General features: G+C 44.4%; 2 protein-coding genes across 7 annotated transcripts in view; one reads left to right on the top strand and one right to left on the bottom strand.

The window, feature by feature from the left end:
• UCMA (upper zone of growth plate and cartilage matrix associated) overlaps positions 1 to 8201 on the bottom strand; it is a 34812-nt gene extending 26611 nt beyond the window's left edge. For 2 of the 3 annotated variants that reach the window (XM_072825810.1, XM_072825811.1), the window contains exons 1-4: positions 8006 to 8201; positions 7608 to 7673; positions 7410 to 7505; positions 2966 to 3064 (exon numbers count right to left, since the gene is read on the bottom strand). In XM_072825810.1, coding sequence (XP_072681911.1) covers positions 2966 to 3064; positions 7410 to 7505; positions 7608 to 7673; positions 8006 to 8063 — 319 coding nt within the window. In that variant the 5' untranslated portion in view covers positions 8064 to 8201. The remainder of the gene's footprint in view (positions 1 to 2965; positions 3065 to 7409; positions 7506 to 7607; positions 7674 to 8005) is intronic. The other variant, XM_072825809.1, reaches the window with a different exon arrangement.
• The window catches only part of MCM10 (minichromosome maintenance 10 replication initiation factor), a 107817-nt gene that overhangs the window by 49658 nt on the left and 35263 nt on the right, over positions 1 to 22896 (top strand). Inside the window, exons 22-23 of one of the 4 annotated variants that reach the window (XR_012030977.1) lie at positions 293 to 504; positions 5831 to 10197. The exons of 1 other annotated variant lie outside the window; for it this stretch is intronic. The gene's annotated coding sequence lies outside the window, so the exon portion shown is untranslated. Of the gene's footprint in view, positions 1 to 292; positions 505 to 5830; positions 10198 to 22896 lie in introns of those variants that run through there. 2 more of the 4 variants (XM_072825796.1, XM_072825794.1) reach the window with 2 other exon arrangements.

The following is a 22896-nucleotide window of genomic DNA, read 5'->3' as shown; positions in this document are numbered from 1 at the left end:
AAAATGGGTGTCCCCATGGTCCTTAGACACCCATGAGAATCAGATGCCCTCAAGAAGAAGGACCCCTTATTACCACTGGGTATGTTTCCTTCCTATGTGAGCTAAGAGTCAGTGCTACCCTTGATCTTAGAAATCCCTTTTGGGACTTAGTAGCCCAGAGCTTAGAGTCAGGCCCCAGCTGGGCTTTGTGAAAGCCCATCAGACCTTTCTCAGGCCAGATAGATCATAGCTACTCTTTGCCGATCTTAAGAGGCTGATTATGACATAGAAGTTGATTTTTTTTTTTCTCCAGATCATGCCAATTTCTTCATACACCATTCCATTTAGACAAATTGAAGGCGTCTCTGGCAAAGGTGCTAACAGCATGGCTTTTGTGTAGGGGACCACTTGCAGCTGAGCAGCTTTAGCCAAGCCAGGTGTCATGCAACCAATCTCAGATGGGCTGACCCAAGCTTCTTGCTCTGAAGGTGGAAGCAGACTTTGGCTCCCACACAGACCTTAGAGGTAGGAGCTCAACACAATTTATCCTGGCACTTCCAGAGGCAGAACTCAAAGGCCTAGCGGCATCTTTGGCTCATAAAACTGGTGATTTTGAGTAGAGAAGCAACCCGAGCCACAACATTCCCAGAACAGGTCCCATGTCCTGGATGGACGGATGGGCTTTTGAGATGGAGTGCTCAGGCTCTCAGGAAGGTCACTCTGGTCCAGATCACGTGCCTAAACTTCCTCCTTTGGAAATCCTAGTCCTTTTGTTTAGCCATGGTCATCCCTCAGCTTTTGCTTTTAAGGGGTGGGGACAAACCTGCAACTGCTGCCAGTTATTCTGAGAATAAGTGACACTGTCAGATCATGATAGCCAACTGAAAAACCAGTGTCCTGACAGGAGTATGTGGGGGCCTCAGCACTACCCCAGGGTCAGGATTTCACCAACCTGGCTACCATGCAGCAGTTTTCTGGGACATACGTGAGGGAAGAGGAGGAAAATTGAGATGCATTTCATGTCATTTACTCTCAGGTCGGCTGGACCTGCTCCATCTTTTTGCCTCCTTTTATCCAGCTCTGGGGAGACTAGGGAGTGGGGGTGGGGCACACTCTCCTTACTCCCCTCACTCTGTCCATCTGCAGGGACCAATTCCTGGATCGAAGAAGGTTCCCCCAAGACCTCCACACATGTGATTATCCTTCATTTATAAGAACATTTCTAGGCTGGCAAACATACCTTGTTTCAAATCCCTGACTAGCTATGGCAGGTTGGATATTCAGGCACGCTTTCTGAGCCTGAGTTTTTAAAACAAAAGCACAGAAATTTTAAGACCCAAGAAGCTGGTTATAAGGGTTGGGTAGTTCCAAATAGCCTCCGTCAGAGCAGGTGTTCAACCAGTGACAACAGCTCTGTCACTACAGTGCCCTTAGACCCACAGCCTGGCCTGTGGAGTCTTCATCTTTGTGGGTAAGTCCTGAGGCCCCTAAATGCAGTCTCCTCTGCCTTTGGTAGAGGGCTGGTCATCCCTCAATTGCCTGATCCCTTACCCCAAGGTTTTGTTCATTGTGAACAAAAACAGTGAATATTCTCCACCCAGATGCTAGGGATTTGGACCTGAAACATTTACAAATGCCCAAAATAGATGACTTAAAAGAACCAAAAAACCCTGAAGGAATTTTTGCTGGCCATATTCTCATTTTTTAAATGCTTCACCTTAAGTTGTTCACAAAGGTAAATAAATGTCCAACAGAAATATTTGCCCCTGAGTTACAACAGCCTGGGGTTTTTTCCAGGATGTTCCCAAGAAAGCTTGATTTGGTAGGATCCAAGCCCAGCACCTGTTTGCAGAGCTCCAGTGCCACTTGTGAGGCAGTGGGCATGGGGCCTGCAGCCCTTGGGTACCTAGTGATTGTATCCTGTTTCTAAGAGATGCCCTTGGAGAGAGTTACCCCCCAAATCCACAAGAGCATACAAGCCAGGAGGCTTATGACTTAAGAATGAAAATCAACTCTCTAGCAAAGGTCACCTAAACTGGAGCCTTTTCTCTAAGCTCATGGGCATTAAGGAGCTTGCTTGGGAACATTTCCATCTTGAAGTGTTAGGAAAGACCCAAATAGAAATAAACATAAATACATACCCTGGACTACTAGCCTCAACCCTATTCGATATTTCTATGGGGTTCTGCTCTGGGTGACACTTGGGAACACTTAATAGATGCAAAGTCCCGTCCCATGCCTTGGGAGGGAGACTGGTTCAAAGACAGAACCTTCCTCTGCCTACACCCAGCTGCCCCACGGAAGACTTGGTGAAATAAGCATTTCCTAAGAGAGGGAGGAGTCCTGTCTGCCCAAGGGCTGAGGCAGGGAATGATGTGTGCTGTTTGCCTGGCAAGAGACTCTGAGGCAAAGGCCCAGGCTTAGGAAAGACCAGTCGCGTAAGGGCACAAGCAAAGCATATAAAACTTACAGTGTGCCCAACATTGTGGGTGAGTTGTTTCTGAGGTCAGGTTTCCTGGTTTGGTTGCACGAGTCAGGTAAGACACTGATTATTAGAGTGATTAGGTGAACAAAGGCCAGAATGAGTAGTTCCTAGAGCCATCACGTTGATGTGAATCCAGGGAGGTGGAAAGTGAGTTTGAGATCTTTCCAATCCACATGTAACCAGAGCTAAGTCACCAGTGTAGGTGCCAAGACAGAGAACATAGGCCTCCGTCGTGATCCCCCAAGGAGAATGAGAAAATACAATCAGCCAGAAATTCCCCGAGCCTGTGGAAATCCAGGTGTTTCCTCCCTCTTCATGCCTTCTCAAGTTCGGGAGCCATTTGTGTGACTTTCTTCCTTCGAGACTCCAATAGAGTGAACTGAGGAAGGAGCCTCTCCTACCCCTCCCGCCTTCAATTACAATATAGGGAGAAGTGGAGGCAACTTTTGATTTTCCCCCAAAGACCCACTTCCTTGAAGATGCTGGTGCTAGAGTTCTTACCGTCATTTTGTTCCTCTACGAAGTTCTCAAACTCATTCCCTTGTTCTTCATGGTACTCTCTCCGCAGCTCATCAGCCCGCAGTTTCTGCCTGTTTTCCGCTGGGAAAGCGCAAGAAGTGAGAATTGCCTTCAAGAATGGGGGCAGTTGTACACATTTAGGGGAACACAAATCATTTTGTCTGAGAAACTTTAACCTTCAAGAAGATGATTTACTCCTGAGACAGACTTTAAAACGTGAAGGACCCAGGAACTCACCTCGTCCAAGCACTGCGTTTTGCAAATGAGAAAATCAATTTCACTTCCCTCATAAAATTAATGGTGCATTTAAGTATACTGGGCCAGTTAGAAACTAGAAATCCAGTGATGAGAAATGAATTCTAGGGGCGCCTGGGTGGCTCAGTGGTTGAGCATCTGCCTTTGGCTCAGGATCCTGGAATCGAGTCCCGCATCAGGTTCCACACAGGCAGCTTGCTTCTCTCTCTGCCTGTGTCTCTGCGTCTCTTGTGAATAAATAAATGAAGTCTTAAAAAAATAATAATAATAAAGAATTCTAGGAGGGAATAACCAACTTAAAGTAAATTTCACATTGGAACATCTGGGGGGCTCTGTTGGTTATGGGTCTACCTTCAGCTTAGGTCATAATCTCAGGGTTCTGGGATAGAGTCCCGTTCAGTGAGGAGCCTGCTTCTCCCTCTTCCTCTACCCCTCCCCCTACTCGTTCTCTCTCTCTCTCTCTCTCTCTCTCTCGTGCTCACTCTCTTTCTCACTCTCTCATGCACTCCTTCTCTCTCAAATAAATGAAATCTTAAAAAATAAAGTTAATTTCACATTAATATCTTCAAGTCCATCTTTGAGCACTTGTTCCAGCCAAAATGTGTGCCAGGCACAGATTAAAAAGGCAAGAAAGATTCTGTTCCTCTATTTTAGAGGCCTATCGTCTGGTTAAGGAGAAAGATACAAAAATAAGTCATGCCCAGCATTATGGCTACTGTGATAGAAACGTATGCAGGGCACAATGATGGTAGGGATGATAAAATTAGGTAGGGCAATCTGGAGGATCCTTGATATTTGTGCCCTTAGGCAGTTACCTCCCTTTATGTGGGCTGGCCTTATTGACTCTGCTAATGAACAGAAGATGGCAGGCATGATGGAATGTGGCTTCCTTCTTGGGAGTCCCTTGCTCTGAGGGAAGCCAGCTGCCATGCAAGTGATCTTCTGGAAAGGCCCACTCAAGGCAAGGAACTGGTGGCCTTGACGGGTAGCCAGCAAGGCGTAGAGGCTTGCTTGAAGGCAGATCTTGCAGTCAGGCCTTGAGATGACTGTAGCCTGGGAGGGACGCTGACCCTGAGGCCCCCAGCTAAGGCATATCTGGACTGCTGATGCCAGCGACTAGGAGTCCGTAAATGTGGTTTTAAGCTGCTAAATTTAGGGGCCCATTGGCACACAGCAGTAGGTAACTGGTACAGAATATAAGGTGACCAGGTAAACTTCCTGATGAGGAAGAGACCAACTGCTTATTTTGTAAGGCAATGCATTCTAGTAAAGGTGACCGTTAACGTGTTTTGTTTTTGTTTTTGTTTTTTTTAAGATTTTGTTTGAGAGAACAGGGAGGAGCAGGAGAGAGAATCTCAATTGTAGAGCCCGACGCAGGGTTCGATCTCTTGACTTGAGCTGAAAGCCAAGAGTCTGACATCTAACTGAGCCACACAGGTTCCCTGGCTATAAACTTTTTATGAGAAATATTAGTTTGAGATGATAAAATTGGAGGGGAGGAGGGTACACCTCTATGGTCAGAAGAAATACCCACAATGATAACTGAAAACTGTCACCCAACCGTACCTTGAGCCCCAGCGGGAACCCCCACCTGAATCACTGCAGCTTGTCCAGCAGGTGCAGCTGTCTCTGCTTTAATTTAGCCTGAAAATAAATCTTTCTAGATTGGAGGCTTTTTTTTTTATGTATAATAGTTTCCAGGTTCATCCATTTCTACCCTTAAATCTTGACCTCTTTCCATGTGAGAGCTCTAGTTGTCTGAACGAAATTACTGAAAGCTCTCTTAGTCTCAGAATTGTTTTTAACTGGGCTTCAACTGAACAAATCCACAACAGCAGGAAGGCCATGTCTGATGCCAGAGGAACTGGCCCCTCAAGGACAACTCTACTCTTCTGGTATGACCACATCAAAGAGGGGAGACTGAGGCGCTGTTGTCCCCACCAGTTTGGCTGTGCAATAGGAAGTCCGGGGCAAAGTGGTGACAGAAGCCAAGAAATTGAGGAAGCCATTGGTTTCCTGCCCCACCCCACATTACAGTGGTGCTGGCACAAACAACACAGTATTTCTTTGTGAAATGATAATACCATAAACCATCTGAAATCTTTGAAAGTTAAGGGGCTTAGAGTAATACATAAATAAATACTAGTTATTTATATTATGTTATTTTAACTCAGAGTAAAAGTCCAGTTACCTGTGAATTGGTCTCACTGCAGATTCCTCAGGGAAATCCCATGTTTTTCCCACACTTGCCCCTTTACCCACATAGTTGTAGGACTCTTGAGACTGGCGAAGGAATTGGTACTCCAGTCCTCCCCCATGCATCCACCTCCCCACCACCACCACCAGCTTGCCCCACATCCATACATTTCTCAAGAGGGAATTGAGGCTCAGAGAGAGGCAATGACCTAATCAAAGTTACACAGCTGGTCAGGGCATCGCTTGGGACGAGCAGAGCCCCAGGTGCCCATGCTCCAGGCACCAGAAAGCCACTGGGGATGGCAGACAAGGGGGTCTGGAGTGTAGGAAGCAGGTGCTTAATGAGCCATCACCAGTTCCTAACCAAGCATTTTCTATTCCTTTGTACTTCAAAAGAAGCGGTCTTCCCAAGTTGCCTTTCTGGAGGAGCAGCAGATTGGACTCTGGACTCAGCGATGGCTACGGACAATTTAAGTCCTGGGTCAGAATGCCATGTTAACACCATGCATCCTGTGCACTGTGTACATCCCTTCTCAGGTTCTGCATTGTATTCTCAGCGTCTCCTCTCATCCCAGAGGAACGTCTCGCATCTTTATCCAGAAGATTAGAGATGTCAGATGCCTGTTTCCTGGTTCCAGATTGCATTCTATCAATGTTACCTGCCTGTTACCCAGCCTGAGACATAACTGGGCTCTGTTCTCCTGCCCCTGCACAGGAGTTGACTGGGTGACAGCAGGTGAACTCAGGTGTGTCCTATGTCTTCACTAGGCTGTCCTGGCCCCACCCCACCCTCCACCCACCCACGACTGACACACAGAGCTTCTGTTTGAGGAGAGGACCCCATGGCTTCATCACACTCCTCATGGTTTTGAATCAGCTTAGGAGAATGGAAACTATTCGCCTCTCCCAAATTCACACCTGTTCCCCACTGGAAGTCTGCCAGGAGGCCGCTTCTCTGATCTCCATCACAAACTGCCCGGCCTTCGTCACAGCCCTTCCAGTATTCGATGTTTGCTAACTTCTAAATCTCAAGTTGTGAGAGGCCTGGAGATTTTCCCAGTGTGGTTCATTCTTATCCAGTTGGAGGGGGTGGGAAAGGAATTTCATCTCCAAGCCTTTTTCATTATTTGAAAACAGTCTTGTTATTTTTGACGGAGCTTGTAAAGCTTTCTGAGTGTGCCGAGGGACACAAAGAGTTTATTCAGACACGTGCACAAGTAATGAATCAAGCCACAGCCTCAGAGACAGAGCTCAGAGTCCTTGGAAGAATCTAGTCCAAGGGCAGAAAACTCAGATGCCTTCCAGGGTCAGCAGGTCATGGAAATGAGGGTCCTTGCCAGGCAGGGGACACCAGGGCCTACTTCAGACTGAGAAGGAGACACGCTTCCAAGCTCAAAAGTCTTCCAAATGCATTGGAAATGAAAAATTACAAAAACAAAAAACCCCACAACCACTGCTGGCTGAATACCACAATTTCAGGAGCTTATAAATAAAGAAACTTGGGGCCAAGGGGAGGAAGTGGCCAAGGCCACTTAGCACAGCTGTCACCAAGCCCACAGTCCGAGCTCCCGGTCCTGTGTGCCCTCTCTCTACTATAGTGCCATTTGTTGCTCTTGCATGGGGGGCACTGCCCGATACCCCCAGAAAGCACACACCCAGATACTGCATTCCCTCTTGACTAGAACATAATTCTTAACATTTAAACTTTCTGGAATTGGGAAGAGTCTCATCCCTATCAGGTGCATTCAATGTTGCACTGTCTCTTTGTGTGTTCCTTACCCTGATGGGGCAGTCCCAAGATGTGACCTGCAGTTGAGGAAATGTGGAATTTCTAATTCAGAGCCGCTGTCACTTTGATACCCGATAGTCTATGTGGAACCCTCCCTCTGGGCTCCCTTTGCAGTCCCCAGAGCCCAGCTGACTGTGAGAAAGGAATGGGAGGTGGGGGTTAGGTGCAGATCTCCAGCATCCTTACCATTGGCCTCATCTCGGGATTTGGGGGACCGCTTGTCACGCTTCTTGAGGAAATTTGAGGCATCTGATTCCTGCATGAAAATCTTCTGTTCCGCATCTGAAACCCGAGAGAGGCCAGTCATGACCGACGCAAGTTCGCCAGGGCTACTACAGTGGCTGGCCCACCTGCTTTGCACCCTTCCGTGACCCTTGCACTCACCTTCCTGGGCCTCTTGTTCTGCCACCTGCTGGGTACCCACTGATGCACCAGTCCCCTCCTGCAGCACTGTGGGAAAGCACAGCATTGAGGGCTGCAGCACCCCAAGAGGAGCCTTTGCCCACCTCACCCACAGCTGGGCTGGGACAGTCCTTCCTGAACACTGAGACTTGCCAGGCCCCATTGTGGGGCCCTGGGTCCCTCACATCCTAGCTGCAGAGCAGTCTCCCCAGGAAACCACCAGGCAAGCTGTTCTTTCTATGTTATGTTGTGTTATACACACACATAACACACACACCCCAGGTACTACAGTAAGCACACACACACACACACCCGATCTGGGCCAGCTGAGAAGCCTCATCTAACACCAATCCATCCTGGAGCCTCCCCCTCATACTCACTGGTCAGGAGCACAGCAGCCAAGAGACCGGAGGCAAGGAGCAGCTGTCTCCAGGCCATCTTTGCCGGGGGCTGAGACTCCGTTAGGGAACCTCAGGGCAGAGAGGGTTCTACAGGACTTGAAGCCGGCCGCCAGATCCTCACTTCTGTGCCAGGCATGCCAGGAGGGAGGGAGGCAGGAGACCTGGATGCCCCTGGCAGGGGTGGGGAGGGGTGGGGGGGAGTAGGAGGGGTCTCAGTTGTGACTTCCATTGGCTGCTCCTTCTGGAGCACTGGAGATGTTTTTGGCATCATGCAGACCTTCACAGAAGCAGAGCCTGTCGTGAGGCTCTAGCCGAGACAGTTTTGAAGTGGCCTTTCCAAGATTCTGCACCCAAAGAGTTGCTGTTGGAATTCCCAGCCCAAGAATCAGGATTCCGAAGACTTCCAAAGAGATCCTGGCATCTGCTTCAGGGAAGGTGGGGACTCTAGTCCTGGAGGCTGAAGCCTGTGGGGGGAACCGGGTTTCAGTGGGAGATTGCCTGAAATGTCAGGCAAGGAGGGACCAGAAAGCCTGGAAGACCCCCTCAGGTGACTATCACATGGACATATAGGCTGTTACGACAGTAACCAGAGTACCCCTCACCTTGAAGTATCCCCCAGCTGATGTTCACTGTCAAGCAAAACATAGACTCCTGTGCTGGGGTCCCAGCGCCCTTTCAGGACTTTGAGGGAAGAGTGCCAATTCGCCTTTCACTGCAAAGAGAGAGCAGTGCACAGTGTGTGAAGAGCCCACAGTTGAGCATGTGTCTCTGGAAGGAGACAAAGGTACACTCCATGTAGGGAAGGAAGTGAGTTCCTAGAAGTGAGAACGCTAATGGGATCATAGCTCTGTGTAGCCATCAGGGTACAGTCCCTTTGGAGGTATGTTCTTGACATTCTCCTTTATTATGAACGATCCTCAACTCTCTTACTAGCTGAAGAGTTGCACTTTGGACATTGTTTATAGAGTTTTCTTAATGGTGACCATCACTAAACCTAGAGCACAGCCCACACCTACCTGAAAGTGTGGGGAGATGGAGGGTACCCATGGGAGTCATGTCCCCCAGTTGTCTCATCAGTGAACTTTTTGGCCATACCCGAGGTGGCAAGGTTAAGTGAGGCCATTTCAAAGAAATGCAGACAGTTCAGTATTTCCAGAGCCCCGGAGCCTTTGGGGAGCAGGGGTTAGGCAGGGCTGAGGTCACAGGAAAGAGTTTGGTCTCCATCGTCGTGAGGCAGCCTAGTGTGTGGGTTACAAGCACAGACCCTGACCAGGCTCCCTGGATTCAACTCCAGCTCCAGGCTTGGCCAGCACACAGGCCTTGGGTAGATCATTTACCTCTTCATGCCTAATCCCCTCCTCTGCCACATACTGATGTGAGGATTAGAGTTAATGTACCCAAAGTCAGGATGGTGCCTGGCACACATGGGGCATTGGATATGTGTTTGCTGTCATGACACAGTCATGAACCACTGAATGATTTTGAGCAGAGTAGGGACACAAGGGGATTTTTAGGAATACTGCCCTCCCAGTGATGTGGAAGGTGGGAGGTATTAAACTCTAGGACTTAGAGAAGGCTTTCACAGTAGACCAGGTGGGACATGATGTCAGGAAAAAGACAGGAGGATCAGGAATGGAGAAGACAAAACATTTCAAAAGACTGAAGAAAGAATTGATAGGGCTCCACTGATTAGCTAAGGGCAGCGAGAGGCTGGGAGATGTGCATTCAGATGGCTCCTGTGTATCTGGTTTGGGGAACCAGGCAGATGGATGGCAAGACCATTCAATGAGGCAGAGAACACAAGAGAAAGTTCAAAGGACACGCATTTGACAAGTCAAGTATCTGACACTTGTGTTCTAACCAGATCTCCTAATAGCAAATCTAGTGCTCTTCTCATTTTCTCACAACCATAATATTGTGACTATACTAAATCATCACCACCGTCCATTTTAGGACACTTAACCACGCCAAAAAGAACCCCCATACCCATTACCAGTCTCTCCTCATTTTCTCCAACCCCCAAAGCCCAAAGCAACCACTAATCTGCTTTGTGTCTCCGGATTTCCCTGTTCTGGGCATTTTGTCCAAATAGGATCATACAGTGTGTGGTCCATTGTGACTGGCTTCTTTCACTTCAAATACTGTGTTCAAGGTTCGTTTATGTTGTAGCACATGTCAGTATCTCATTTCTCCCTGCTACAGAAAAATCTGTGTACAGATATGCCATATTTTATTTATCCATTCTTCATTTAATGGGCATTTGGTGGTTTCTACCTTTTGACTATCATAAATAAGGCTGTTACGAACATTCCTGTGCACAGTTGTGGGTGGACATACATTTTTATTTCTGTGGGGTAGATGCCTAGGAGCAGAATTGTTAGATCACATGGTTCCTTCATATTTAACTTTTGAGGGACTCTCACATATTTTATATCTTCATTTACTCATCTTTCTTTCATCTTTCTTATGAAGTCTCTTTGAAGAGAAGTTTCCATGTTGTTCTACTAAAATGATGCCCAGCACAGAATAGGTACTTCATAAATATTTGTTGACTTATTCAATGAAAATAGTCTTGGGTGAGGGCATTAACAGGAAACATTTATAAGCTTATTTCAGTGGGCTATTCATAAACCCACACAGAGACTCAAAATTTCCAAGTTAATGTATCCATGGGTTCAGGATTGTTCTCAAGCAAACAGGAACAAATTCTGTGGTGCATTTATAGATTGCCTTAGAGAGTAGCCAAGTTGACTTTAACATTTTCCTCCATTTGACTAAAGTTTAGACAGGTTTCTTCCTGATGGCAGGCCCCTGACCTCCCTTTTCTTAGAGCATTTACTTTAGAAAACTTGCAATTTATAAATTCTTTTTCTGCCCCTCTGAAATCTATGCAGATCTTCTTCCAGTCTTTTGCTGGTCTTACAGTCCAGGAATATCTTTCTCAGGGACCTGGAGACCTTCTTTTTGAGATGAAAATATCACAGGAGATAGCATCCCTATCTCCCAGTCTCTGTGGGAGGGTAGACACTTGGCTTTGGTGGGCACCTCGCTCCAATTGTGAAGGGCAGGTAACAAATGCAGGTGGCCTGAGATTCCCCTGACCCCACCTCTTAAAAACTCACCAGGTCCTTCAGTGGAATTGAGTTTAGTGTCACTACACTATTGCAATATCCCTGAATAAAATCTTCCTTGCCTTTTTAACTTTGTCTTTTACAATCTTAACTCTGAAAAAGTCATTGATTCAGCATATCACCTGATCCACCAGGGCCTATGGGCATGACTTATGTAAGTCGAAATGGCCCTTGGGGACAGTGTACCCAGCCAAATGAGATCACTAGATGCTATGGCCCATGGTAAATGTTCTCCCAAAACAAATATGTAAATCCCATTTTCAGCACCTAATATTAAGAATATATTATGCTCTGGGGCTCCTGGGTAGCTCAGTCAGTTGGACTTCCAACTCTTGATTTTGTCTCAGATCATGATCTCAAGTTTGTGAGACTGACCTCCTTGTCAGCTCCACACTCAGCAGGGAGTCTGCTTCCCCTTCTCCCTCTCCTTTTGCCCCTCCCCCTACTCACACACTGTCTTTCTCCTTCTCTTCTCTCTATAAATAAATGGGTCTTTAAAAAAAAGAAGAATATATTATGTTCTTTCATGTTATTTCATTTTCAATGGACTAATTATGTTCCTAAGCTCATTCCCCCTGCCCATTTGGTAGGGTGAGTTAAGGATTATACCAAAAGAGGGACTCATGGGACACCTGGGTGGCTTAGCAGTTGAGGGTCTGCCTTCAGCTCAGGGCATGATCCTGGAGTCCTGGGATCGAGTCCCGCATTGGGCTACCTGCGAAGAGCCTGCTTCTCCCTCTGCCTCTCTCTCTGTCTCTCTCATGAATAAATAAATAAAATCTTAAAAAAAAAAAAAAAGGAACTCATGACCCTGGGAACAAGGAGATCCCCAGAACTCAACTTCCTCAGGAATCCCCGTAGCAAATATAGATGAACAATTTTTTCTGCCACCTCCTCAGGTTGCAGGAGCAGTTAGAAAACCTTAGATGTGAATGTGAAGGCTTGTTTTTTGGGCAAGAGGGTGACATTTACAAAAAATGTCACACCTGGTTTGATGTTCCTGGAGCTAATGGTGTTGACACAGTGGGGTGTGGACAATGAGAGCTTCGTGAGTCAGGACAACATTTCTAAAACCTTTCTTGTTGGTTATTTTCCTGTGAAATACATTTATTTCTCTCCTAGAGTGTCATGGAGCTTATTTATAGCTTTTCTCCTCATGTGTGACAGAATTTTATTAGCTCCTATAAAAATGGTCTCTAGTGGTCTCCCTGTGGAACTAAGTCTGACAAGAATTGTCCCCTTCAGAAAAAGCCACGAAATATTCTACAGCTGCATAGAGTACTGCCAGGAGATCACTCGTATCTGTGTTGATCTTCATTCAGCAGGCAAGCACTGTGTTGGCTACAATATTCCTAAAATATTAAAATACTTTCTTATTAGTGGATAAATAGCCACTTTCTTGAGCCATCTTCCCAAAGCCCTCTTCTGCCCCAAGTGCTCCAGGCTCTTCTCCATAACCCATGCTTTCCACAATCCATTCTCAAAAGGGGTGATGCTTGGCCCAGCAGGGAACTTGCAGAACCCTGCTGTGCTCCCACAGCTCACCTTGATTCTGATTGATCACTGTCTGACCTATGCCAGCTAAGCATATTTCCTGTCACTCTGAATTTAGGGCTTTCTGATCATCCACTGATCCTCTGAACTTGCCTTGTGTTTTGTCTACCTCTCAGGAGCAGTGAAGAACACCTCTGTTCTATTTTCCATATGAAGTACTACCCCCAACCACCATCATAAATTCCGTGCCAGGGCTCTTGGGTGGCTTGGTCAGTTTAGCATCTGCTTTTAGCATCTCAGCGTCATGGGATCAAGCCCCACATCAGCTCCGTGCTCAGCGGGGAGTCTGCTTCTCCCCCTCCCCCTGGTTCTCCCCCTGCTCATTCTCTCTCATTCTTTCTCTCAAATAAATAAAATCTTAAAAAAAAAAAGGGGGGGGGATCCCTGGGTGGCGCAGCGGTTTAGCGCCTGCCTTTGGCCCAGGGCGCGATCCTGGAGACCCGGGATCGAATCCCACATCGGGCTCCCGGTGCATGGAGCCTGCTTCTCTCTCTGCCTATGTCTCCGCCTCTCTCTCTCTCTCTCAATGTGTGACTATCATAAATAAAAAAAAAAAAAAAAAAAAAAAAGGCAGCTCAGCGGTTTAGCACCTGCCTTTGGCCCAGGGTGTGATCCTGAAGTTCCAGGATCGAGTCCCACATCGGGCTCCCTGCATGGAGCCTGCTTCTCCCTCTGCCTGTGTCTCTGCCTCTCTCTGTGTGTCTCTCATGAATAAATAATTAAAAAAAAAAATCCCACATCTACTACAAACCCACCATCCCAAGACCAGATTCCCAAGATACAGCCAAGGCAGGCTTTGCTGCTGCCCTCAAGACCCCTGATGTACATTGGGGAAGAGACTGAATTTCTGGATTCTGCCATTGTCATCAGATGGGGGTCTCTAATGTTCTCATTCTTGAGATGGATGGAGGTACATTCACTTTACTCTGAAGGGTCTAGAGATGTGGACCTCACATTTGCACATTCAGGTCTCCGTGGTGCTGTAAAAATACACGGTGCCTGGATGTCAACATCTGTGTGTGTGTGCACATGAATGTGTAATCAGTACATGCTGATTAAAAATCTCTGTATTTTATTTTTTCCAACTTTATTTAGGTATAATTGACAAATGGAAGTTATATGCATTTAAACTGTACAACTGATGTTTTGATGTGTACATTGTGGAATAATCATCACAATTAAGCTAATTAACATATCCATCACCCCAACCTGTAAGGCTTTTGTTCAGTTTATGTGAGGTCTGAGCACTGATATCTTTTACAATCATTGGAGGTGGTTATGATGAACAGCTAAGGCTGAAAACCACTGGTACAAGTATATATGTGTATATATATATATATATATATATATATATATATATATTATACTTATGTAGGGATACACATTCACATACTCATCCAATTTTAGATTTTATTTATTTGAGAGAGAGCACAAGCAGGGAGAGGGGCAGAGTGAGAGGGAAATGCAGACTTCCTGCTGAGCGGGGAGCCCAATGTGGGGCTCGAACCCAGGGGCTCGAACCCTGAGATCATGACCTGAGCCAAAATCAGATGTTCAACTGACTGAGCCACCCAGGTGCCCCTCTAATTTTTTATTAAAGTGTGTGTGTCTGTGTCTGTGTCTGTGTTGGAAAAAAACTTATAATAGGAGTGGTCTTGATTTTCTTTAGTTTTTTGAGTTTTTTTTTTTTTCAAGTTTTGTACAGTGTCGTGCAATCATTTATAATCACAAGAAGCCAACGTGCTGTTTGTAAAATAACTTTACTGACCTTTCTAGATCAGCTCAGCTTTCTGTCTGAGCCCCTTCAACACCCAACAGACTTCTCTCCCCTAAATTCCTTCCTGCCTGTGGCCATTGTAGTGCCTCCAGCACTTCACAGAGACTACAGATGCTTACTCTTTGTTCATGCTGGTATAGTGCCTCCCCCAGCCAAGGAGTGCCCGGAGGGAAGGGTCTGGCACATCTTTGCAGGGACAGAGGCATTATTGATAACTTGGGCCTGAGCTGGTGCCAGGAGTCATTCAGTTCTCTGAACAGACACTCTCTCTCTCTGGAGATGAAGCCCAGAGCAGCTTTCTGGTCTCCGGATGGGCTATCTAGGAGAACGGAAGGGAAAGGATGGATGCATTGGCAAGGTCTGTGGAAGAACATACAAGTGAGGTCTGTGGGATAAGAAATGTGGGCCAAGCTGACTAGGGTTTCTGTCTGTCCAGGAATCTGGTGAATGTATGGCTTGTATTCTGAGTTCTTCACAGTTCTGGCGGCTTGACACATCTTGAGGCAGACCCAGGGAGGAAAGGAACTGAGTCACGTCAGGAAGCCTATGTAGAGGTGAGCTGTGCCAGAGGAAAACAGGCACACTGGTCCCTGCCTTGCCATCCTCATGGGGATGGCTTTGAAGGCAAGGCTCTGTGGGGACTCTGTTTGGTAAGTCCTGCATTGGAAGTCTGAGAAACCAGAGGGACTAGAAAATGGCAGGTAAGATCCCTGGCCTTCTTCCTCCTAGTAAATGTCAGAATGCATCTTACTTGGAAGGAGAAAGTGTCATCTTATGTGACTTCCCAGTTGTACCCTAGCAATGGGGAATATATTAGGATGTAGCTTCCCTAAATTTTGGACACACTAGCACAGCAAAATGCTTGAAGACAAAAGGGTACCAGAGTCAAATAAATTTGGGAACTACTAGACTATCCCTCTCCTCTCTAGCAGATTCACAATGCAGAAGCATATTAAAGGCTCTAACAAGTCCTGCAGCTGGAAAATCCCAGCATGCCTCCAAATTTAGTTGACCATACCATCTTAATTGATGGTATACCTGTTAATATTCAGGGTCCATTTTGGGAAGATCTGAATCAATTACTTTACGGCAAGAGAGTCCATAGCTAGAATGGTATTTGTCATTAATCAATTCCCTTTCCAAGAAAAAGCTTAATTTGGGGCACCTGGCTCACTCACTCAGTAGAGCATGTGAGTCTTAATTTCAGGATTGAGTTTTAGCTCCATTTTGAGTGTAGAGCTCACTTAAAAATAAAATCTTAAAAAAAACATAATAAGTATTACATATTTGGGTCACTGTCCTCAAATAATATACTGGCCAATTGACAGATTATTAACTGGAAACAGTTGTGGGTTTTTTTTAATGACAACATAATAAGCTATGAGCACCAAAGTCATTGATAGGGATATAGAATTGTCCAGAAAAGAGAGTGGTCAGTGTAAGCAGGAAAGCTTTTAACAGAGTGCCAGTGTAAAGAAATACGCAAGTCTCTGAAGGATGAATACAGTATGCTTCAGGATAGAGAGTAGAAGAGAATCATGTCCCTCCTATGTCCAACTTTGGACCAGATTGGAAAGATTCTGAATTTGAGGCCATCTGTTCTGACCAGCAAGAATATCAGGAAAAATGGCATCTCATCATATGACCTAGTTAGACTCTGATAAGCACCCTTTTGAAAAACAGCCCAATTTAGGGCATGGAAGCTCAAAAATCATTCATTTGCATATAAACAAAGCCTTGAACATATAATAAACCTGTCCTAGAAACAGCAGCCCTTGACATCTCCTTACATGCACACTATCCTTCATGTTATCGATTCTCCCAACATCTCTGGGAACTCAGGGCAAGTGGCAAGCTGTGGCCATTGTTGCCAGGGCAGGCTCCTGCCCCAGCTCTCTGCTGCCAGATAGCCTCCAAGGAAGGCTGGCTGGCTTCCTTCTACCTAGCTCAGGAGCCTGGCTCTTAATTTTGTTTCGATCTGTTTATTGTTTTCACTGAAGTAAAACAAGGGAAGGGGCTACTATAAGATCGTACAGTGTGTTAACAGCATGAATTGTCCATGCTGGTAAAATGGTTAAAATTGAAAAAGAAAACGAAGTCCCCTGCCCCAGATCTTTGCCACTGGCACTTTTTAGCACAGTTGATTCCAGGGAAGGCAGCTAGAGATGGACAGGTAGAGAAGCAGCTCCTGGAGACATGGGCTGGAGGGAGGCTGATCCTTGAGGCTCTCATCTTTATAGAAATAGCTGGGGAGTGAGAGAGGCAGAGACTGGCTGTCATGTGGCACAAAGAGGGTAAGGGGACAGAATCTTCCAAGCATGGAAAGAGCTATTCAAGGAAAAGGTAAGAGGAAGCTTATGTATGATCTTGTAGAGTGTCTGGGTTGTCCCAAGGCCAGAATTACTACATTTGATTCTCAGAACAACCCTCAATGCCGTGGTGAGGGGACTATCACCATTTCAGAGATAAGATTGCTGAGGCCCTCTTTTTCTCACTGGGGTCCTAGACAAATTAAAGAACAAAACAGAAGGTGGAGGTTAAAACATCACCTTTATGACTCAAAATCTAGAGTGTGAGGAGCCACCAATGTATATGAGTTCCAGTTGCTCTACATCTTCACCAACATTTGGTGATGTTACTGCTTTTAATTTAGCCCATTGAGTGATTGTTATTAAAACTATATTATGCTATAGTTTCAGTTTGCATTTTGCTGATGACTGAGGATGTTGAGCTTTTTTTCATGTTTTTACTGGCCATTTGTATGTGTTCCTTTGTAGAGTTCCTGTTCAGGTCTGCTCTTTTTTTTTTTTTTTTTTTTTAATCGGTTTGTCTTTTTATTATAGATTGTTTATGTTCTTTTTTAAAAATTTTTTTTTTTTTATGATAGTCATACAGAGAGAGAGAGAGAGGCAGAGACACAGGCAGAGGGAGAAGCAGGCTCCATGCACCGGGAGCCCGATGTGGGAATTCGATCCCGGGTCTCCAGGATTGCACCCTGGGCCAAAGGCAGGCGCCAAACCGCTGCGCCACCCAGGGATCCCCTGTTTATGTTCTTGATATGATATTTTGTCAGATATAAAATTTTTAATGTATTTTTAAGTACTTTGTACAAGGTTTCAAAGGTCTTCTCTAATTTCTTACACAAGTTTTGTATAATTGGGGTGCCTGGGTGGCTTAATTGGTTAAGCACCTGCCTTTGGCTCAGGTCGTGATCCTGGAGTCCTGGGATCCAGCGCGACATCAGGCTCTCTGCTCAGCAGGGAGCTTCTCCCTCTGCCTATGTCTGTGCCTCTGTCTCTCATAAATAAATAAAAAGCTTTTTAAAAAAAGTGTATAATTCACCTTGAACTGATTTTTGTGTATGGTATGATATAGGAGTCAGCATTTGTCTCTTCTCATTTTGGATATCCAATTGTTCCAGCACCATCTGATGAAAATTTTTTCTTTCTCCATAGAATTGCTTTGCTGTGTCTGTCAAAAATCAGCTAACCATGTATCAGTGTGATTATTCTGTTCCATTGATCTGTTTGCCTCCCCTGATGTCAATACCAATTGTCTTCAGTTCTGCAGCTTTTTATGTCTTAAAGGCACATGGCCTAAGACCTCCAACTGTGTTCCTTCTTTTGCTATTCTTCATTCTTCTCTACTTCCATATACATTTTAGAAGCACTTTAGGTGGATTACTTTGGGGACAATTGCAAGCTTAACAATATTGGTCTTCCAATCAAGGGGCATAATGTCTCATTCCATTTATTTTAATCCCCTTTAATGCCTGTCAGCAATGTCTTATTACTGTTCTGTATAGAGGCCCTGCACAGCTTTTGTTGAATTTATTCCTAGGTATTTTATGGGGGTTTTTATGGAATCTAAATTTTTTATTTTTTAATTGTTTGCTGTTAATATATGCATATGCTATATATTTTTGTGTATTGACCTTTTCTCCTGCAATCTTGATAAATTCCCTTTTTTTATATTAGGCTTTTGTAGGTCCTTAAGGATTTTCTATGTACACAGTCATGTTATTTGTGAATAAGAGTTTTCCTTCTCTCTTTCAAATCTGTATGCTTTACATTCCTTTAGGGCAGTGGCTAAAGTCTATGATGAGAGGCTGCATAAAAGTGGAAGAATACCATCTCGAGGAAAGTATAGTTTGTCCTCACTAAGTGTGGTGTCAGCAGTTGGTTTTCTGCAGGTGTCCTTTATCAGAATGAGATTGTTTCCTTCTACTTCTAGCGTGCTGGGCTTCTTGTTGTTAATGTTCCTGGGTTTTGTCAATTGCTTTTACTACATCTACTCAGATAATATACAGGTTTTCTCTTATTACCTTCATGTGATGAATTACAATGATTGACTTTCAAATGTGAAACCCACACACCCTGTATTCCTGGGGTAAACCCTACTTAATGCTACTGGATTATCTTTATTATTTACTGCAGAATTGTACTGTGCTCGTATTTTATTTACAGTTCTTGGATCTGTGTTTTAGGCTATTGGTCGTAGTTATTACTTTGTAATATCTTTTACTGATTTCAGTGTCAAGGGAATGCTGGCCTCCTTGAAGGAGTTAGGGAGTGTTCTCCTCTCCTTTCTCAAAAATGTGTGTAAGATTCATATTATCTCTTGAAATGTTTGATAAATTCACCAGTGAAGCCATTGGAGCTCACAGTTTTCTCTGAGCCTGGAGTTTTGTGGGAAGTTTTAAATTACAGCTTCAGTTTTTTTTAACAGATATAGATATGCAGATATATAGCTATTCAGATCTTCTATTTGATGCAAGCTGCCAAATTAATTGGAAGAAAGCTGGACATAATATCCTGTTCTTTTTTTTTTTTTCCTGTTCTTAACCTAGTCCCATTTCTGTGCTGTGTATTGATGTCCCCTCTTTCATTCCTAAAATTGGAAACTCACATTTTCATCTTTTCTCTTTATCAGTCTTGCTTGGTGTTTATTGATTTTATTGATCTTTTCAAAGAACCAGCTTTTGTTGTCACTGATCCCCGCCCCCCATTGCTTGTTCATTTTCTATTTAATTGACTTACACTCTTTATTATTTCTTTTTTCTTATTTTTCTGTCTTATTTTTTGCTAGCTCCTTAAGAGGAAAGCTTAAATCTAATAAGCTTATTTCTTTTCTTCTTTCTTCTTTTCAAAGATTTTATTTATTCATGAGAGACACACAGAAAGAGAGAGAGAGGCAGAGACACAGGCAGAGGAGGGAGAAGCAGGCTCCATGCAGGGAGCCTGACGTGGGACTCGATCCCAGGTCTCCAGGATCATGCCCTGGGCTGAAGGCGGCACTAAGCAGCTGAGCCACCCAGGCTGCCCTCTTTCTTCTTTTCTAATATAAACATTTAAAGTCATAGAGTTCTCTGTCAGCACCACTCTCTAGTCACATATCACAGATTTTGATATGTTGTGTTTTTGTCATTGGTTTCTAAATGTTTTCTGAGCTCCCCTGTGACACCTTTGACCCGTTCATTATTTAAAAGTATTTTGTTTAATTTCCAAATAGTTGGGAATTTTCCAGATAACTCTTTCAATAAATTGTATGATCAGAGAATCTATATGTATGATTTCAGTCCTTTGAAATTTATGGAGACTGGCTGTATGGCCAGTGTTTGGTATATGTCGCTAAAAATCTGGGTTCACTTTGATTCCTGCAGTTGTTGAGTGTCACATTTTAGCAACGTCAAGGTCTAAAAAAAACTTTAAGGGGTTCCTGGCTGGCTTAGTCAGCAGAGCAAGTGATTCTTGATCTCAGGGTGGTGGATTCGAGCCTTATGTTGGACATAGAGCCTACTTAAAAACAAATTTTGTTTTTTAAGAACTAGGATTCTCCTCATGCCTTTTAAGGTGGCAGCTGCAGTTTGCTTATAAGTTTAAATAATTACAAGTGATTTTAGGCATTTTATAGGCATTCATATTTTTAAGTAAAGTTCCATATTGCTCTTTTAAATGTATCAAAGGGAGGACAGCCCGGGTGGCTCAGCGGTTGAGCGCTGCCCTCAGCCCAAGGTATGGTCCTGGAGACCCTGATGGAATCCCATATCAGGCTCCGGGCATGGAGGCTGCTACTCCCTCTGCCTGTGTCTTTGCCTCTCTCTCTCTCTCTCTCTCACTCTCTCTCTCTGTCTCTCTCTCTGTCTCATGAATAAATAAATAAAATCTTTTTAAAAAATTAAAAAAATAAATGTATCAAAGGGAATCCAAATACAGTAGTGATTTTATCGCCACTATCATTCATTTTCTTTAGAAATAAAGGCATGAACAGGCTCTTCTTTAACAGTTGGAAATTTGACATATTTTCCTCTTTCTCCTTGAACTCTTATTTCCAATCGATTGGCTGAAATGGCAAATGGTAAGACCCTAGAGCCTTTCCATTCCACTTCTTCACAAATATTTTCCTAATGCAATATGTCTTTAAGCTTGTAAGTCATTCATTTATCACCCTGTCATTCTCCTTTGTCAGTGTTTTGTTGTTTGGGTTTTTTTTCCTGACACCATAATCCCTAGTGTTAGAATTTTTTCTTCTGGATTGAGAGTTGTCATTACAGTTAATATTCGTGCATAACTGATCAAACAACATATTTACTACTTATTAAATTAGAAACAACAAATGATGACTTGTAGATGTTAGTCATTTAACACTTCTTTGTGAAATGAGTGTCATTGCAAATTAGATTATATACATATGGGTGGCTCTTATTGCTAGATTGGGACAAGATTTAGCAACAGTTTTTCCTATTTTTTCATTTTTATTGACAGAAGAACTGATGAAAGTTTCTCTTGTAAATACATAAAGCAAGGATTTTTAGTATCAAAGCTGTCACCCAATTCTTTTAAAGTCTTCTGAATTACAAGCCAAAAATCACATAGTGATCTATCATCAAATATTATTTACAAAGACCTATACCAGCTGACAGGTCTATTAGACCTTCTTTGAATTTTGATGAAAGCAAGGAATTGGAAACCAATAGAGTTTGAAGAGGATTTGTAACCTGTCATTAGAGTCATTCGTTCTCCTAGATTCTGAAAAATAGAATAAGAAGAACTTTATAAAGACTTCTAAAATATTTATTATTAAATTCTTCTTTGCTAATAAAATATTTTAACAAAAATTTCATCACTAGCATGCCTTCTGTTAATTTTATCGAACACTGGGAGCTGCATATTTTGTTCATTGCTTCAGGGGACATGCCACCTAACCAGGTTGCAAAGAACAGTGTGTTGCCCCATTATAAAGTCAGACCAGTCCTCGTCTGCAGTGGGGAGGGGTCGTCAAAAGTAATCAAAAGTTTGGCTTTTTTTTTTTTTTTTTTTTTATGATAGTCACTCAGAGAGAGAGAGAGAGGCAGAGACACAGGCAGAGGGAGAAGCAGGCTCCATGCACCGGGAGCCCGACGTGGGATTCGATCCCGGGTCTCCAGGATCGCGCCCTGGGCCAAAGGCAGGCGCCAAACCGCTGCGCCACCCAGGGATCCCTGGCTTTTTCTTAGATTAAATAAATCTGCCTAATGCACTTCCTGGGACAACCATCTTCTGAATTCTGCTTCTAAGACAAATAGATAAATCACAGAGCCTCACTCTGCAATGAAATCAGTCCCCTTGCCTACAGCTTTTCTCTCTGACATTCTTTTTGCTTTACTCTCACCAGAAGTTCCTCAGAAGCAGATAGTTCTGGAGGGTGTTACTCCCTGGAGCAATGAAATCAGAAAGATATCGGAAGGTCTTTTGTTAGAAGTAGAAAGGAGGGGACTCCTGGATGGCCCAGAAGTTGAGCCTTTGCCTTTTTGCTCAGGGTGTGATCCCAGGGTCCTGGGATTGAGTCCTGCATCAGGCTCCCTGTGGGAAACCTGATCTCCCTCTGCCTATGTCTGTGCCTCTCTGTGTCTCTCATGAATAAATAAGTAAATATTTAAAAAAAAAAAAAAAAAAGGTGGAAAGGAGAACCTGCACCTCCATCCAAGTACATTCTTGGGCAGAACATCTTTGGGAACAAAATGTATGGAAATAGAGGACTTCAGTCTGGATCCTCTTAAAAGGGTCTGTGGCCCATACACCTAGCTAGACCCCAGTCACCACCGTCTGAAGTTCTCTGGCCTAAAAAGCCTAAGGCAGGCACAGAGTTAGAGGTGAGGGACTGAAGAGGAACCAGCAGGGGGGCGCTGAGAAGGAACAGCCCGTGGGTTAAAAGATTCAAAAGAGGAAGGTGAGTTCATGGCAAAAGGAACCACACACTTCTGGTCAGCATGGGCACCCATGCTCAGAGGGATCTCTAAGGGTTTGGAAAGCACTTCTTTTGGAGAGTCCCAAAGTGGCTTTGCGGAGGTCTCTTTGGTGAATTTGGCACAGTAATGTGCCCTGAGGCACGAGGGGTTACCTGGGCTCCTCCTCCTCCCTCATCGTCCA

Source organism: Canis lupus, chromosome 5, assembly GCF_048164855.1.
Source record: "Canis lupus baileyi chromosome 5, mCanLup2.hap1, whole genome shotgun sequence".
Lineage (NCBI taxonomy): Eukaryota > Metazoa > Chordata > Mammalia > Carnivora > Canidae > Canis > Canis lupus.
Note: the sequence above shows the minus strand (reverse complement) of the source record. Positions and strands in the feature narration are given on the sequence as shown.